At 54.1% G+C, this 13,661-nt stretch overlaps 1 protein-coding gene across 6 annotated transcripts in view; it reads right to left on the bottom strand.

The window, feature by feature from the left end:
* Positions 1 to 2,592: 2,592 nt before the first annotated feature.
* The window catches only part of ARHGEF10L (Rho guanine nucleotide exchange factor 10 like), a 146,158-nt gene continuing 135,089 nt past the window's right edge, over positions 2,593 to 13,661 (bottom strand). For all 6 annotated transcript variants that reach the window (XM_060089043.1, XM_060089046.1, XM_060089044.1 and 3 more), the window contains 3 exons: positions 12,013 to 12,187; positions 4,934 to 5,056; positions 2,593 to 3,676 (listed from right to left, as the gene is read on the bottom strand). In XM_060089043.1, coding sequence (XP_059945026.1) covers positions 3,138 to 3,676; positions 4,934 to 5,056; positions 12,013 to 12,187 — 837 coding nt within the window. In that variant the 3' untranslated portion in view covers positions 2,593 to 3,137. The remainder of the gene's footprint in view (positions 3,677 to 4,933; positions 5,057 to 12,012; positions 12,188 to 13,661) is intronic.

Here is a 13,661-nt window from a genome sequence, read left to right as displayed (position 1 = left end):
CACCCGTCTACCCAGTGCCCACCTGGATCCGGGTCCTGGCACATAGCAGGCTTTCAATAAACCCTGAATGAATGGTACCCAGCTCCCATGGCAGGAACTGTTTACCATCCCCTCCCTGAGACACAGAGAGGTTAAGGTGCTTGCCTGATGTCACACAGCTAGCAAGTGGGTAAAGCACAGTCGGAACTCTGCGCTGTCTCCCAAGTCCTGCCCTTGGGGGCAGAGTCACCTGGTGGCTAAGAGTCGGCTCTGGCGGCAGACAGACCTACCTCAGTCTTGGCCTTGACACTTTTCAGGAAGCTGCTTAACTTCCCTGAGCCTCAGATCGCTTACCTGCAAAATGAGGCAAACAGAGCAGCTACTCAGGGCGCGGCTATGAGGATGAAATGAGCTGGTGCACCCAGAGCACTTGTGGTTATTATTACTCGGATGAATATCTAAAGTGAGGGCCTCTCCTCTGCTATGCGAGGCACATCCACCACTCGACTCGGGAGCCGTTTCTGACGCTCCCCGATCCTCCCTCGCTCTGTTGTCAGAGACTCGGGAGAGGAGCTGTTGACTGATATGATAATTTCACTACAGTAGCAGTCAGTCAATTGCTCAGTGACAGATTTCACGGGCCCCATCACATCTCCCGGGTCCTCTTCAGCTGAGCGATCTGCAGGGCTAGGATCTAACAGACCCGCAAAGCTCTCAGACACTAACTCCTGCACAAAAGCGGGGGACTTCTTAATATGAACAGCCTGCCTCAAATCGTTTGGAACAAGGCAGGCTACGACGACATGAGCAATCATCACAGAGCTGCCGCTGGAGGACCGTTCTGGTGCTTTCCATGGACCTGTTAACACTTGTCCTCAGTAGTTCTTCAAGGCATCATCGTGACCATGTTAGAGGTGAGGAAACCGAGGCCTGGAGGTGAAGGGACGCCCTGGAAGACACACAGCAGGGCTGTGGCAGAGCTGGACATGAATGTAGGCCTGCCGGATCCTAGACTCCAGGCTTGTCCGTTGTCCCAAGCGGCCTCTACCTACCAGTCGCTGTCCCAGGAAAAGTCCCGTCCAGCTCCCCCGGGGAGCCCCACCCAGACAGTGCACTCAGTAATTAAGTTAAGCAATGAAAATGAAGACATGTTCTTTATCCCACTTGTACTTAGAAAGGACCCTCCTCTCCCATGGGAGGTAACGAGCCTCCCTTTGATACAAGATGGGAAACTGAGGCCAAGAGAAGATGGGTTCATCTGGAGTGGATGTAGTTGGTCAGTGTCCAGGGCCAGGGTTCCTCCAGACACAGGTTCCCCCTCCTCCTCCTGGGCAACCATGCTGGAACACTCACCCGCACCACCCCCCACCCCCACCCCAGGAATAAGCCAACCTGTGCACAGGCTTTTCCCTCCACAAGGCCTTTCCCCTTCCCTGCAGCACCCTTGACCTCCCCCAGCCCTCGCCCACTGGCTCATGCCTGCCCTACCCGCTAAGCATGTACTTCCTGAGGACAAGGGACAGGGATGGCCATGGCCTTGCTCACCTCCGTGGCCCCAGCAACCAGCATGGTGCCTGAGTACAGCAGGGCTCAAGGGGCGTGTGAAAGGAGCGAACAAGGAAGTGACTCCTCCAGGGCACGAGATCCCATCAGGTAGTCGGGACACGGCTGAAATGTCCCCTCCTTGGTGGCTCTTCCCCTGGGTTCACGGAGCTTCCCATGGAATCGCATCAAGCCGTGAGGCCGGGTCTCATTTCGAGGTTTGCCTCCCGCCTCGGCTTCCCTCCTCCCTGTATCCCAGTGTGGCCGCCGTTACGTGTGGAAGGGAGGACAGGTGGGTGGGTGGGTGGTGGGTGAACAGACACGCCGACAGATGACAGAGAGGTGGATGGATGGGTGGGAAGATGGAGGGAACACTTCCCTTCTGGGTGGTGGGTTTGGGTTTTGGTGTTTTTTCTATAGGCAGCTCTAGAAACTTAAGGATGGAGATTGAGCCAGGTCCTCCCCTGCCAATCCCACCCCACAGCCTAGGCTCTGCTCCCAGCCCCTGGAACTCACGCCATCCTCCCTCAGACCCAGGGACCTCAGCCCCCTCCCTCATGGCTCTGTTGCCCATAGCAACAGCCCCAGACCCTCACCCTCCACACAGTGAAGTCCTTCAGTTTCTTTTCCTCCCAGGTTTGCCAGATGGATGCCTCCACATCATTCCAGAGCTGGGGCCCAGCCTTCTCTTCCAAAAACTTTCAGAAAAGAAACTCCCAAGAGCCCCTCCCCGAGCAGAAGAGAACTTTCTGGGGTGATGGAAACAGTCGTGCCTGTGCTGTCCGATGCAGTTGGCACTCACCACCTGGGCATCTTGAGCCACACTAGAAATGGGGCTAATGGGACTGAACAATTGAATCTGTGATTTTATTTCATTTTAATTCATTAAAAAGTTAAACAGCTACATGTGACCAACGGCGACTGCACCGGACAGCACAGTTCTAGGGCCTGGCAGTGCCTGGCCTGGATCCTTCCGGCTGGTTCCAGAACAAACCCTATCCAGCGACAGCTGCTCTGTCTCTTCCCCCATCACATCTCGAAACAACAAAACAAAACAACAACAACCCTCAATCCAAGTACTGAAGTTATTCTTGCCTTTTATTCCAGCATCTCCCAGAGCTCCAATATGTACAGACTTTATACACATATAATATACACCATATATACGTATTTATATATATTCACACACCAGCCCACACACTCTCATACACTCACACACACGCACCCTTCCAGGAAGGGTGCGTGGCCGCCCCTGAGCCCCGCTCAGGCCTGGACAAGAGGCACTGGGCTTGCCAGGCAATTGTGAGGTTTTGTGTTTTTTGCTTTTAAAAAGAAGGCCATCTTCTCCAGAGGTGTCCTCCCTCTCCCCAAACCCAAACCACTCCCCTAAACACTCTGAATTTTTTTTTTTTTTCTTAAAAAGGAAGAGGTTTTCCTCTGCCCCGCTCAGGTAGTTACCAGAGTTCCAGGCCCGTCCGCGTGGCGCCATGCACGTCCCTGGAAGGCGTTGCCACCCAGTGCTCCCTGGGGACCCTGGACCGCTGGGAGGGTCCACAGCAGGCCGAGAGACTGGCTTGGCTGTGGCCAGGTCTGCAGCTGCGTGGCCTGGGTGGGGGCTATAGTGTCAAGGGCACCTGCCAGATGAGGAGGGCGCTGTCCGTCTCCCCACAGAGGGCTGGTTTCCCGCTGCCGCCCGGGGCGCTGCCAAAGTTGCGGTAGCCCTGCCCTCCGGAGATGATGGCCACCGAGCAGATCTCCTTGCGGTGGGCGTCACGGGCACAGGGCCGGCTGCGCACCCAGATGTCGGGGTCATCAGCCATCTCATAGATGGAGCCGTCCTCCTCACTGTGCTCCAGGGCTGAGCCGTCCATGGGCTCTGGCTCCCGCACAGAGAGCAGCGGGCCCGGGAGGTGGGCAGTGGAGCGCAGGCGGTACTGCAAAAGGATGCCCTTCTTGCGGGTCAGCTCTCGGCCCACGTGGCTCGCGGGCACGGGTGCTGGCTCATGAGCCTGACCGTCCGGCTTGTCCTCCTCGGCTTGCGGCCCCTCGGCCTCCTCCTGGTCACTCCGCAGGATATCGGGGGCCAAGATGCTGGTGGCCACGGCCAAAAAGGCCACAGGCCCACAGTGACCGTTGAGCGAGACCATGCCTTTCCCTGCAGGAAGAGGGCAGAGAGAAGGGGCCCAAAGGCCCAGAGTTTTAAAGACCCAACAGGTCTCTTGGAGAATTTCTGGGTTTTGTTTTTTGTTTTTTTGTTTTTTGTTTTTTCGTTACTGCAATCTACGTTGTTATCTTCCCAGAAGGCCATGGGTCTGGGGGAGGGCTCTTCATGCTCCAGGGCTACTTTTTTTGGAGAACTGGAGCAGGGGAACACGAGTGACTGTATAAACCACATGGGGAACCTCGGTGTGAAGGCACCTGCAGCTCCCTGCCTGAGCCATCCTCACATCTCTGTGCTTTTGCCCAAGCCATTGCCTCTGCCTAGAGAGCCTTTCCCATCCACCTAACTCTACAGCTCAGCCTTGAAGCCCAGCTCAGCCCCTCCACAGGGCATCCTTCTTGCCTTCAGCCATGAAGAAATGATCACTCCTGTCTCTATGCAATGCAGATTCCAGGACACCTGCCATCATAGCACCTGCTACCCTGGCTACAAGCTGCCCCTACCAGACTCTCAGCATTTGGGGGCAGGGTCTCTGCCCAATGCATCCCTGCAACCCCAGGACCAAGCCTGGGATGAACAAATTGACCTATGTGATAAAATCATGAAAATGGGAAATCTTACAATTTAGGAAGAGAGTCTTCTTTGGCAGAGAGGTTTGAGATCCACCTGGGGCTAGTCTCTCAGGACTTCTCCCTCCCACTGCACTCAGCCCTGCCCTCCGGCAGCAGCTGAAAGAGGCCACTTCGTCATCACCCTCAGGGCAGAGGCAGAGAGGGGCCCAGAGCTCTGGGGTCTTCCCTGATCCTGGACCCCAGTGCCACAGTCAGGGCAGCCCTCCCTCTAATCCATGCAAACACAGCTGCACATGGAGCCCCAGCCCCAGGAGCCCTCAGTTATTTCTACCACTGGAGCCTGGACACTTTGAAGCTGCTGTGGGGAGGGGGCAAAAGGGGCCCAGAAGATCCTCTACCATTAGTCAGGTGTCTCAGCCAATCCCCAAGCCATCTGGCCAATATGCCTACTGTGCCCATTGCTAGATTAGGTAATTGAGACTCAGAAGGAGACTGCAAGCCCAAGGTGATTTAATTCCACTGAGCCACAGTGCCACCTGCGATGACAGACGACATTAGAGAATGGACCCCCACCCCCATATCAGAAGAGAGCGCAAACATCTGGGCACAAGATCCACCCTTCCCTGGCCATAGGCAGCTGACTCCCCGGGCCCTGCAGGACTGGCTCCCAGAGTCTCACCTGTGATCTTAGGGATGCCTTCCAGCCGAGGCACAGGCAGCAGGACGATGACACCCTGGTCAGTGCCCACCCAGAGCAGACCCTGGCAGATGAGGAGGCTGGTGACACACAGGTGCTTCTGGCCTGCAGAGGGAGAAGCCAGCATGAGCAGTACATCCTCTTGGGGGTGGGGGGCAGTGGATGGGGGCCACTGCAGGTGAGAAAATGGCACAGTCTGGGCTCCTCTCCTGAGATAAGCAAGAAGCTGGACAGGGTTGTGATTAAGATATGGGGCTTGGGAGGCTAACCTGGCTAGGGTCTGGCCCCTGGGTCCCCCAGCTGAGTGCTCCCCTAATGCAGACTCAGTTTCCTCCTATGTAAAGCGGGGCTGCCTTGGGGATGCTAGGAAGGAAGGCCACGGTACTGGCCCATGTGAGCATGGCTGGTTTATCTGGCACAAGGTGTATGCTTAAGGGCCGCCCATGCCAGGGACACAACTGGCCAGCTGGGGAGTGAAGGGAGGCCTGGGAAAGTGGGGGTTTGAGGGTGAAGCAGATGGTGCAGACGGGATGCATGGGTCCAGGTGAGTTAGCAGTCTGTTGCAGCCCCTTGGTTTCCAGCCCAGGCTTAACATTTTGCCCACATGGGCCCTTCCTCTGGCGAGGGCGGTGTACCCTGCAGTCCCCAGGCCCAACAGTGAAACAGGCACTCAGCACCAGGAACTAGCATGTTTCTGATGCCAGTCCAGATTAGTTCTTATCTGGCTATCCCCGGGGCTGTCTCTTCCTTTTAGTGAGAACAGCAATAGCAGGGAAGGCGGGTCCCTCTGCTCTTCACAGGGAGGAAGCACAGTGTGGGCTGCACAGCATGGCGGCTGCGAGCATGGCTGCGGGGCCAGGCGCTGGGTTCAAACCCCAGCTCTGCTACTTCCTAGCTCCATGTCCCGGGGCCAGAAACAAAACCTGTCTGTGGCATGGTTCCCTCACCTGCAAATATATTTCAAAGCCTTGTCCTGAGGAGTAAATGTGCCAATGATTGTAAATCACATAATCCAGTGGCTGGTACATGGCACTCACAGGTAGGGGCCGTCTGCCATCTTCGCTGCTGTTCCATTGCTAACAATTCCGGTCAACGGGAATGGGCATGAGGGAGGGGCTGGGGGCCCACTCCTGCCCCTCCAAAGGACCGTCTCACTTCTGGCCTGAATTCTTCTGCCCAAGGACAAGATTATTCTCTCCTCAAATTCAAAGTCATGCCATGACGTGAAGAGATGCTTAGAACAGGGGGTTCTCAAGCTGGGCATGCATCAGCACCACCAGGAGGAGGGCTGATAACTGAGGGGCCAACCCCAGAGGTGAGCCCCCAAACTGCATTTCCAGCAAGTTCCCAGGTGATACCGATGCTGCTGGGCCTGGGACCACACTTTGAGAAATACTGCTTTGCAGTTTCCAAAGCACTTCGTATACCTGCCCTAGCCTGACATAAGCCTTGCAACAGCTGAGAGGTATGCAAGACCCAGATGCTGTGCCCATTTTCCAGACAAGGATATTAAGGTCCAAAGAGGTCACCCAGCTGATGAGTGCGGGGTGGGGAGTGTGGAGGAGCGGAGCTCAGGTCTGCCGCGTCGTACAACCTGATGCTTTCACGGCCTCTCTACTCTCGAGCAAATTACTTGAGTTCCATACCTGTAGGTGTATGGGCTTCCTCTGCAGAGCAGAGTCTCAGAGCAGAATGGTGTGGCTCCATGGTCACCCCAGAAGGAAGGTTACTATCTTGGGGTTCACACAGCATTTCCTAACACACTGGTCGATACCATCACCCACCCATTCACTCGGCACCCCAGCACATCCCCAGGACCTACTGTGTGCAGGACGCTGCACTCGGTGCTGGAGGCACAGGGGGAACCACACACACAAAGTTCTGCTCCTAAGGAGCAAACATTCTAGAACTTTCTACAATAATGAAAAGGTTCTCTACCACACGGTCCAGTTCGGTAACCATTAGCCACATATGGCTACTGACACTTGAAATGTGGCTAGTGGGACCAAGGGGCTGAGTTTGTAATTTCTTTTCATTTTAATTTAAATGGTAGTTACCGTACTAATGCAGCCCTGGGAGGGGAAAGAGGAAAAGAAAACAGAAACAAGGAATATAACTACTAGGCAGAGGAGTGAAACGGGGCAGTGAGGCAGAGAGTGGGTGGGAGGATGCCGGGGTTTTGTGCCTTACTCTGCTTCCCGGGGGGATGGGGAGGCTGCATCCAATGACAAGGAGGCGCCAGCCACACCAAGACCCAAGCAAAAGCCCTGGAGGCGGCACGTGCAAAGGCCCTGTGACGAGATGAGCTCGCAGTCTGTGGAGGACTGAGCCAGTGCAGCTTGGGGATGAGGGCTCTGCGAGACGACGGGGGGAGGGTCAGAAGAGTGGATGGGCCAGGGCTATAGGGCTTTGACTGTTCATTCTGAGCGTGATGAGGAGGAGTTGGCAGGTCTAAGCAGGGGAGTGATGCGCCCGGATTTTAGAGGAGCATTTTAGCTGCAATGAGACGGAGGACCGGGGTGATGGCGGGAGCAAGGAGACCAGCAAGGCAGGGATGGTGGCATCCAAGACACGGTGGTGGCAGGGAGATGGTAAGAAACCAACAGGTTAGAGACAGACCTGCTGACAGACTGAAGGGGAGGGGGCAGGGGAGAGGAATCAAGGACAGCTCGGAGTTTTTTGTCTCAAGCAGCTGGGTGCATGGCAGTGCTGTGGACCGAGACCAAGGAGGAGCAGGCTTGGGGTAGGAGTCCAAGTTCAATACTGGATGTCGTCTGAAATGCACATTAGATACCCAAGTGGAGCTGTCAGCAGGCAGCGGGATATATGAACCTGGCGACATGATGCAAACTCAGCGAGTCTTATTCATAAAGTTGATTCAATGTGGAAATGGAAACCACAGTGGGAAAAAAGCCAGTTTGTCAGGGGCTATTTCACAAACCGTATCTGGGTTTGGGGGAGCGGGGACTCTTCCCCACATCCTCATCAGTTCAGAGAGTGTAGGCTCCCAACTGCTAGGACAGCCTCAGAGGACAGTCCAACCGTGGGTGCTCCCAGCCCTCGTGAAATCAGAAAGTGCAGGAGGCTCGGGCTGTGAGCCCTCTCACGTCACCACCTGTCTTCTCTTCTTGGCTCTGCTCAAGGTCTGTAATTCCTCTATTTCTCCCTTTGCCCATTTACTGTTTGCCTTCCCAAATGTAAGCTTCCTGAGGGGAGCAGCTTATCTGTGTCTCAAAGTTGATTCCCCAGCTCCTGGCCGAATACCCTGGTTCATGGTAGACACTCAAAAAGGACCTGTGAGTTCAGATCTAGAGAACAAACTAGTGGTTTCCAGTAGGGAGAGGGACCGGGGGTGGGGCAGGACAGAGGAAGGGGATTAGAAGGCACTAACTACCAGATATAAAATAAATGTGCTACAAGGATATATTGTACAACACACGGAATATAGCCAATATGTCATAACAACTATAAATGGGGTATAACCTTTAAAAATTGTGAATCACTATGTTGTACACCGGGAACGTATATTGTAAATCAACTGTACCTCAATAAATATTTTTAAAAAGGACCTGTGAGTGAATGAGTGAATGAGAGAATGAATGCATGAAAGCAGAGAAGTGAGTAAGGACACAGGTGTTGCTGTCACTTACCAGCTGCGTGAATCAACAAGCCACTGTCTCTCATTGTTCAATGAGTATCACAAATGTCCCCTGCTCGATTTTATGATTATAAGCAATATTATATATGTATATATACATAGAGAGTATGTATATAAATATATATATCTATACACACAGTATAATATATACACACAGTTGAGCACAGCTCTTGGCCCATAATATATAATCAAAAAATGGAGGCTATTAGGACAATATTTGTGATTATTAAAAGGACCTAGTCTCTTGAGATCAGCTCCGTCAGAGCCAGAAACCCACAAAAATAATAAAAGCCAAGAGAGGGAGCAGTGGTAAATGTTCCATCTCACATGCCTCTCCGCCTTTTCCAGGGCCCCTGGGGCCTTAGGACCAGCAGGAGACCATTTCCTGATGCCCCTGCCTCCCCTCGGCCCCCACTGGACAGCAGAAACCTGGCACATGAAAGGAAGGCAGCGAGAAACCAAAAGAGATGCCGGAATGGAGAAATGACTTCATCTGCAGACCTCATTCCGAGGCCCTTCCTCCTCCCACTCTGCCTCGAGGAAAAGAGCAAGGCACTTCACAAACAGTACGAAAGGAAAAAAAGGAAGTCTAATGGTGGATAAATATTTTATCACAGAGACTTAATGCAGCAGTGTTCAACTCACCCAAGCCATCTATCTGGAGATATACAACATTAAAAAGCTCAGGCTCTCAGAGAACATTTTATTAATGACCTGTCTAGTTAAGAGGAGGAGGGAGTTTAGGTTCAAAAATGCATTAATACCAGTTGGGGATGCGAGTGGAGGAAAGGGGTCGGGGAAAGGAAGCGTGATGAATTTTTAACATGCCCTTAAAAAAAATCCGCACTTAGAGGAGGAACAAATTTATTAGTAATTACACAATTATTTCATTTGGTGGTATGGGGGAAGAAAAAATACTTAAAAGCCTTTTAAAAATATCTCTAATAAAGAATTTAAGAATCCTGCTCTGTTCTTCTGCCAGGGCACAGTGTAGGGTGGATTTGATGCCCCCCTCCACCCAGGGCTGGCTCCTCTTGGGCTTGCAGTGTCCCGGCCAGCAGGGGCCCGGGCTCCCCAGTGTTAGGAAAGGTCAGGCCTGGGGGAAGGCGGCCCAGGACAGTAACTCCTCGGGACCTTCAGGAAGCCCTGAACGCAGGAAGCTCAGCCTCCACTCTGACGTGTCCAGGGCCCAGCTCCGGGAGGTCGGGCAAGCGGACAGGTGGCTTCTGTCTGCGCCGATGTGGTGGGAGGGGCCCTAACTGGAGGGTTGGGGGGTGATGCACGGCCGAAGGGGACCAGTGCCATGAGCGGCAGGGACTGCCATGAAGATAACGATGGTGGATGACACCATCACGCACTGGAGCCGGGGACCATGGGGCGCTGTCCTCACCACCTCAGGTAAGGCCCACACCTGCCCTGAGAGGCAGGGACGGAAGGTGGGAGAGGCACCCAACTTGCTCCGGTCACAGAGCTGGAAGGCGGCAGAGCCAGGATCCCAGCAGGGCCTGTCTAACTCCGGGCTCTGGTCTGCCCTGTGAGCTCCGACCCTCGCTGTACAGATGGGGAAACGGAGGCCCGGGAAGGGGGAGGCCGCCCAGTTAGTCTGTGAGAGAGCTGTGATTCGGGTCTTGGCTCTGGGCCCTCAGTGGAGTGACCTGAGGCCAGTTATTTAACCTCCTGGGCCTCCGTTTACCTGCTCATGAAAGCGAATGTCCTTTCTTCTTTAAGAGTAACTGCAAAGAACAAGTCAAGACAGTGGACGTGAAAATGCATTTTAAACCCACAGTGGGGTCGGAGTTGTGCAGCGGGAACCTGCTGGTTTTCCGCCTGCAGCGGGTCTGTCCACAAAGCCTGCCTCTGACCGCTTGATAAACTTGATTCTTTCTCTACTTTCCACCATCCCCACAGATAGACTGAGAAGATGCAAAAGGCCCATAAGATTATCTATTTCTTCCATTGTTCCACTAGCTTGAAATAATTTAGCTATCAGCATAAATGTGGAAATATTTCTGTGATACTGAGAAACTTGTACTGTAATTAAAATAGATTTACCTCATATATAAATACTATGAAAGACAATGAAGCTAAAGCTAAAAAAAAGGAAGGGAGGGAGCGAGGAACATAGGAACATAACATAGGTCCCCCAAGCCCCTACCCCAGACCCCAGGAGCAGGTTAGGAAGCCGTTTATTCTCCTCATGGATGCCCCAGACCTAGGCAAGGCGTTTTCCCATGCCTGACGCCATTTATCCTGAGCCAGGAACCACTTTCCATCCCACACAGGGACCAGAGGCTCCAGGAAGCAAAGAGACCTGCTAAGACCCAACAGTGGCCAAGCCAGGACTCTGGCCACCTCTGAAAACATCTCTTCCCCTGTTACGCCCAGTGGAACTCTGAACTGAGTCCGACCTCATGTGACTCCCTGTCCTGCCTCTGGCCACTTTACCCTGCTGAACCTCAGTTTCTGCATCTGTAAAATGGGGACAGTGAGATCCTGTACATAAAGCCCTTGGGACCTAGCTCACTGTAGGGCTCCTGGCAGGTTGGCAGCTAGTAGGTACTATCACTGTTGTTGTTGATCTTGTTTTTAGTAACCAACCCTGCCCCCCCACCCCACCCCCAAGGCCTGCCAGCCCTGAGGGCTGCTCTAAAGCCCGCTGGGGGTAGGGATGGACCCTGAGCACATGTCTGCCCTGGCTCCCAGCACAGCCCACAGGGATCTGGGCAGCGACTGGGGCAGCAGACAGTAGGGGAGATGCCTGGAGCCGATTCTACAGAGGCCTCGGCAGATGCTGGGTGGCAGCGGGGGTGCTAGGTGAGCTCAGATCTTAATCCTCTCCTCGGGTCTCACAAACAGCTCTGCAGGAGGAAGCACGGGCCCCAAGGGGATGATGTCCAAGGTCTTCACCCTCCCCTTGCCCCAAACCTGATGGCAAACTAAGGGGGACAATTGCCTTTCTTTAAAAATCTCTAAGGAAAGAGACCCTTAGTTGACCGTCTCTCTTTCCCTTTGCCTTATTCTGAAGGCGATTTGAGGCAGAAATGGGGTTTTGGTCAACCTGAGGAGTGGCAGATATAGATGAGCCTGGCTTCCTGCCCAGCGTGGCTTTTTAGTGGCCGCCTGACTTGGGCGAGTCCCCTGAGCTCAGAGCCTGACCTCCCACGAGCCCCCGCCTGCTGTGCTGTGGTGACAGCCAGAAGGGCTTTGGAAGGACAGGCCTGGGTTCAAATCCTGAGCCCACTGCTTCCCCTCTGGGAGGCCCAGTTTTCAAGGCTGACCAAAGGCTGCCTCAAGGGTTAATGAGATGGGCTGGCCTGGCCGTGGCAGCTGCTTCCCGGATGTCTGCTCCCTCCCTCCCTTCACAGCCCCAGGACAGCAGGGCACGGCCCAGCAGCAGCCTCACCTGGCAGCAGGAAGGTGGTCCTGGTGGCGATGTTGATCTCCTGCAGATGCTCCAGCGTCTCCGTGTGAAAGAGGCGGATGGAGGAGCCGGAGGAGAAGGCCATCCAGACGCCGCTCCCCGCTTTCACCATGTGTGTTACACTCGCGGCGGCGTCCTGGTGTGCCTCGAAGCTTTGCTGCGGCACACAGGGAGGGCTGTCAGTGCTGGGCGGGGCCCGCCAGCCAAGCCTCTGGGAGCCAAGCTAACCTGGCCTCTGCCTGAACCCAAGTCAGAGGGAAGAAACCTCAGGAGCCCGGCAGTGCTGTGTCGGTAAACATTTTAACAACTGGCGGGGGGAATCCTGGTGTGTTGTGTCTGATTCCCGTGGTGTAAATACTTCTAACATGGCCCATCTCGAGCTACCCACGTGACAGCACCGAACGTGGAGCGAGGGAAGACAAGCACACACCAGGCTCTACCATGACGCTGATGCAAGGGAAAGACAGAGCTGCAAGCCTACGGAAGAGGAAGTGAGAGCTTACGTATATTATCTAAAGGTCTGAAGGCACCGACAGAACAGAACTATCGGGGAAGGCAGGTGGGTGGCGTGAGCCAAACCCTCGTCTTCACTGCAGGGAGGTGAGACATAATGTCCCAAAACTGATAAATCCAGAAACAGTGGAGCACACAATTGAGTCACCAGAAAAGTGCCCGGTGGATTAAAAACAGAAGAGGTGAAAGTATTTTCTTCCAGGAAGCAGGACTGGAGACGGGGAGTAGGAAGGGCCTTTCCAGGTAAACCATTACGTGCTACTTGACTTTTTTTTACAGTTTTAAATAAAATTTTGATCTTTAATAAAAAAGGGCTTCCCTGGTGACACAGTGGTTAAGAATCCGCCTGCCAATGCAGGGGACACGGGTTTGAGCCCTGGTCCTGGAAGATCCCACATGGCATGTAGCAACTAAGCCCATGCGCCACAACTACTGAGCCTGCGCTCTAGAGCCCATGAGCCACAACTACTAACACCTGCGCGCCTAGAGCCCGTGCTCCACAACAAGAGAAGCCACCACGATGAGAAGCCCGCACACAGCAATGAAGAGTGGCCCCCGCTCACCGCAACTAGAGAAAGCCCGTGTGCAGCAACAGAGACCCAACACAGCCAAAAATAAATTAATTAATTAATTTAAGAAAAAAAAAAAAAAAACTCTTACAAAGAGAGGAGATAAACATCAGGCTTCCCATCTACTGCAGGAGAAAGTCTAAGTTCCTTAGCTGGGCTTTCCAGGCCTCAGCTCTGCCCCAACTCCCACCTTTCCTGGCAGGCTCCCTATGCTCCAGGCCAACCAGAGCCCAGGCCTGGAGGATGCTCAGGATGCACTATGCAGCCACGCCTCTGTCCTCGAGATGACCTGTCGGCAACGTGCATCACCCACTGCCCTCCTGGGAAAAGCTTTTCACCATCTTCAACCATGAAGCCCACTCCAGCCACCCCTGCACCGGCCACTTCTTCTGCCTGCCACATTCCAGCCTGACGACATCTATTCCACTCTGGCCCTGCTTGGCTGCCTCCCACACCGGTCCATGAACTCCAAGGACAGACACTGAGCCTCAGGCCCGTCAACACCCTCCCTGCTCAGCACAGGGCCCAGCGCACAGTGAAATCTGGTCA

Source organism: Mesoplodon densirostris, chromosome 2, assembly GCF_025265405.1.
Source record: "Mesoplodon densirostris isolate mMesDen1 chromosome 2, mMesDen1 primary haplotype, whole genome shotgun sequence".
Lineage (NCBI taxonomy): Eukaryota > Metazoa > Chordata > Mammalia > Artiodactyla > Ziphiidae > Mesoplodon > Mesoplodon densirostris.
The sequence above is the reverse complement of the archived record's forward strand: the minus strand, read 5'-3'. Positions and strand labels throughout refer to the sequence as shown.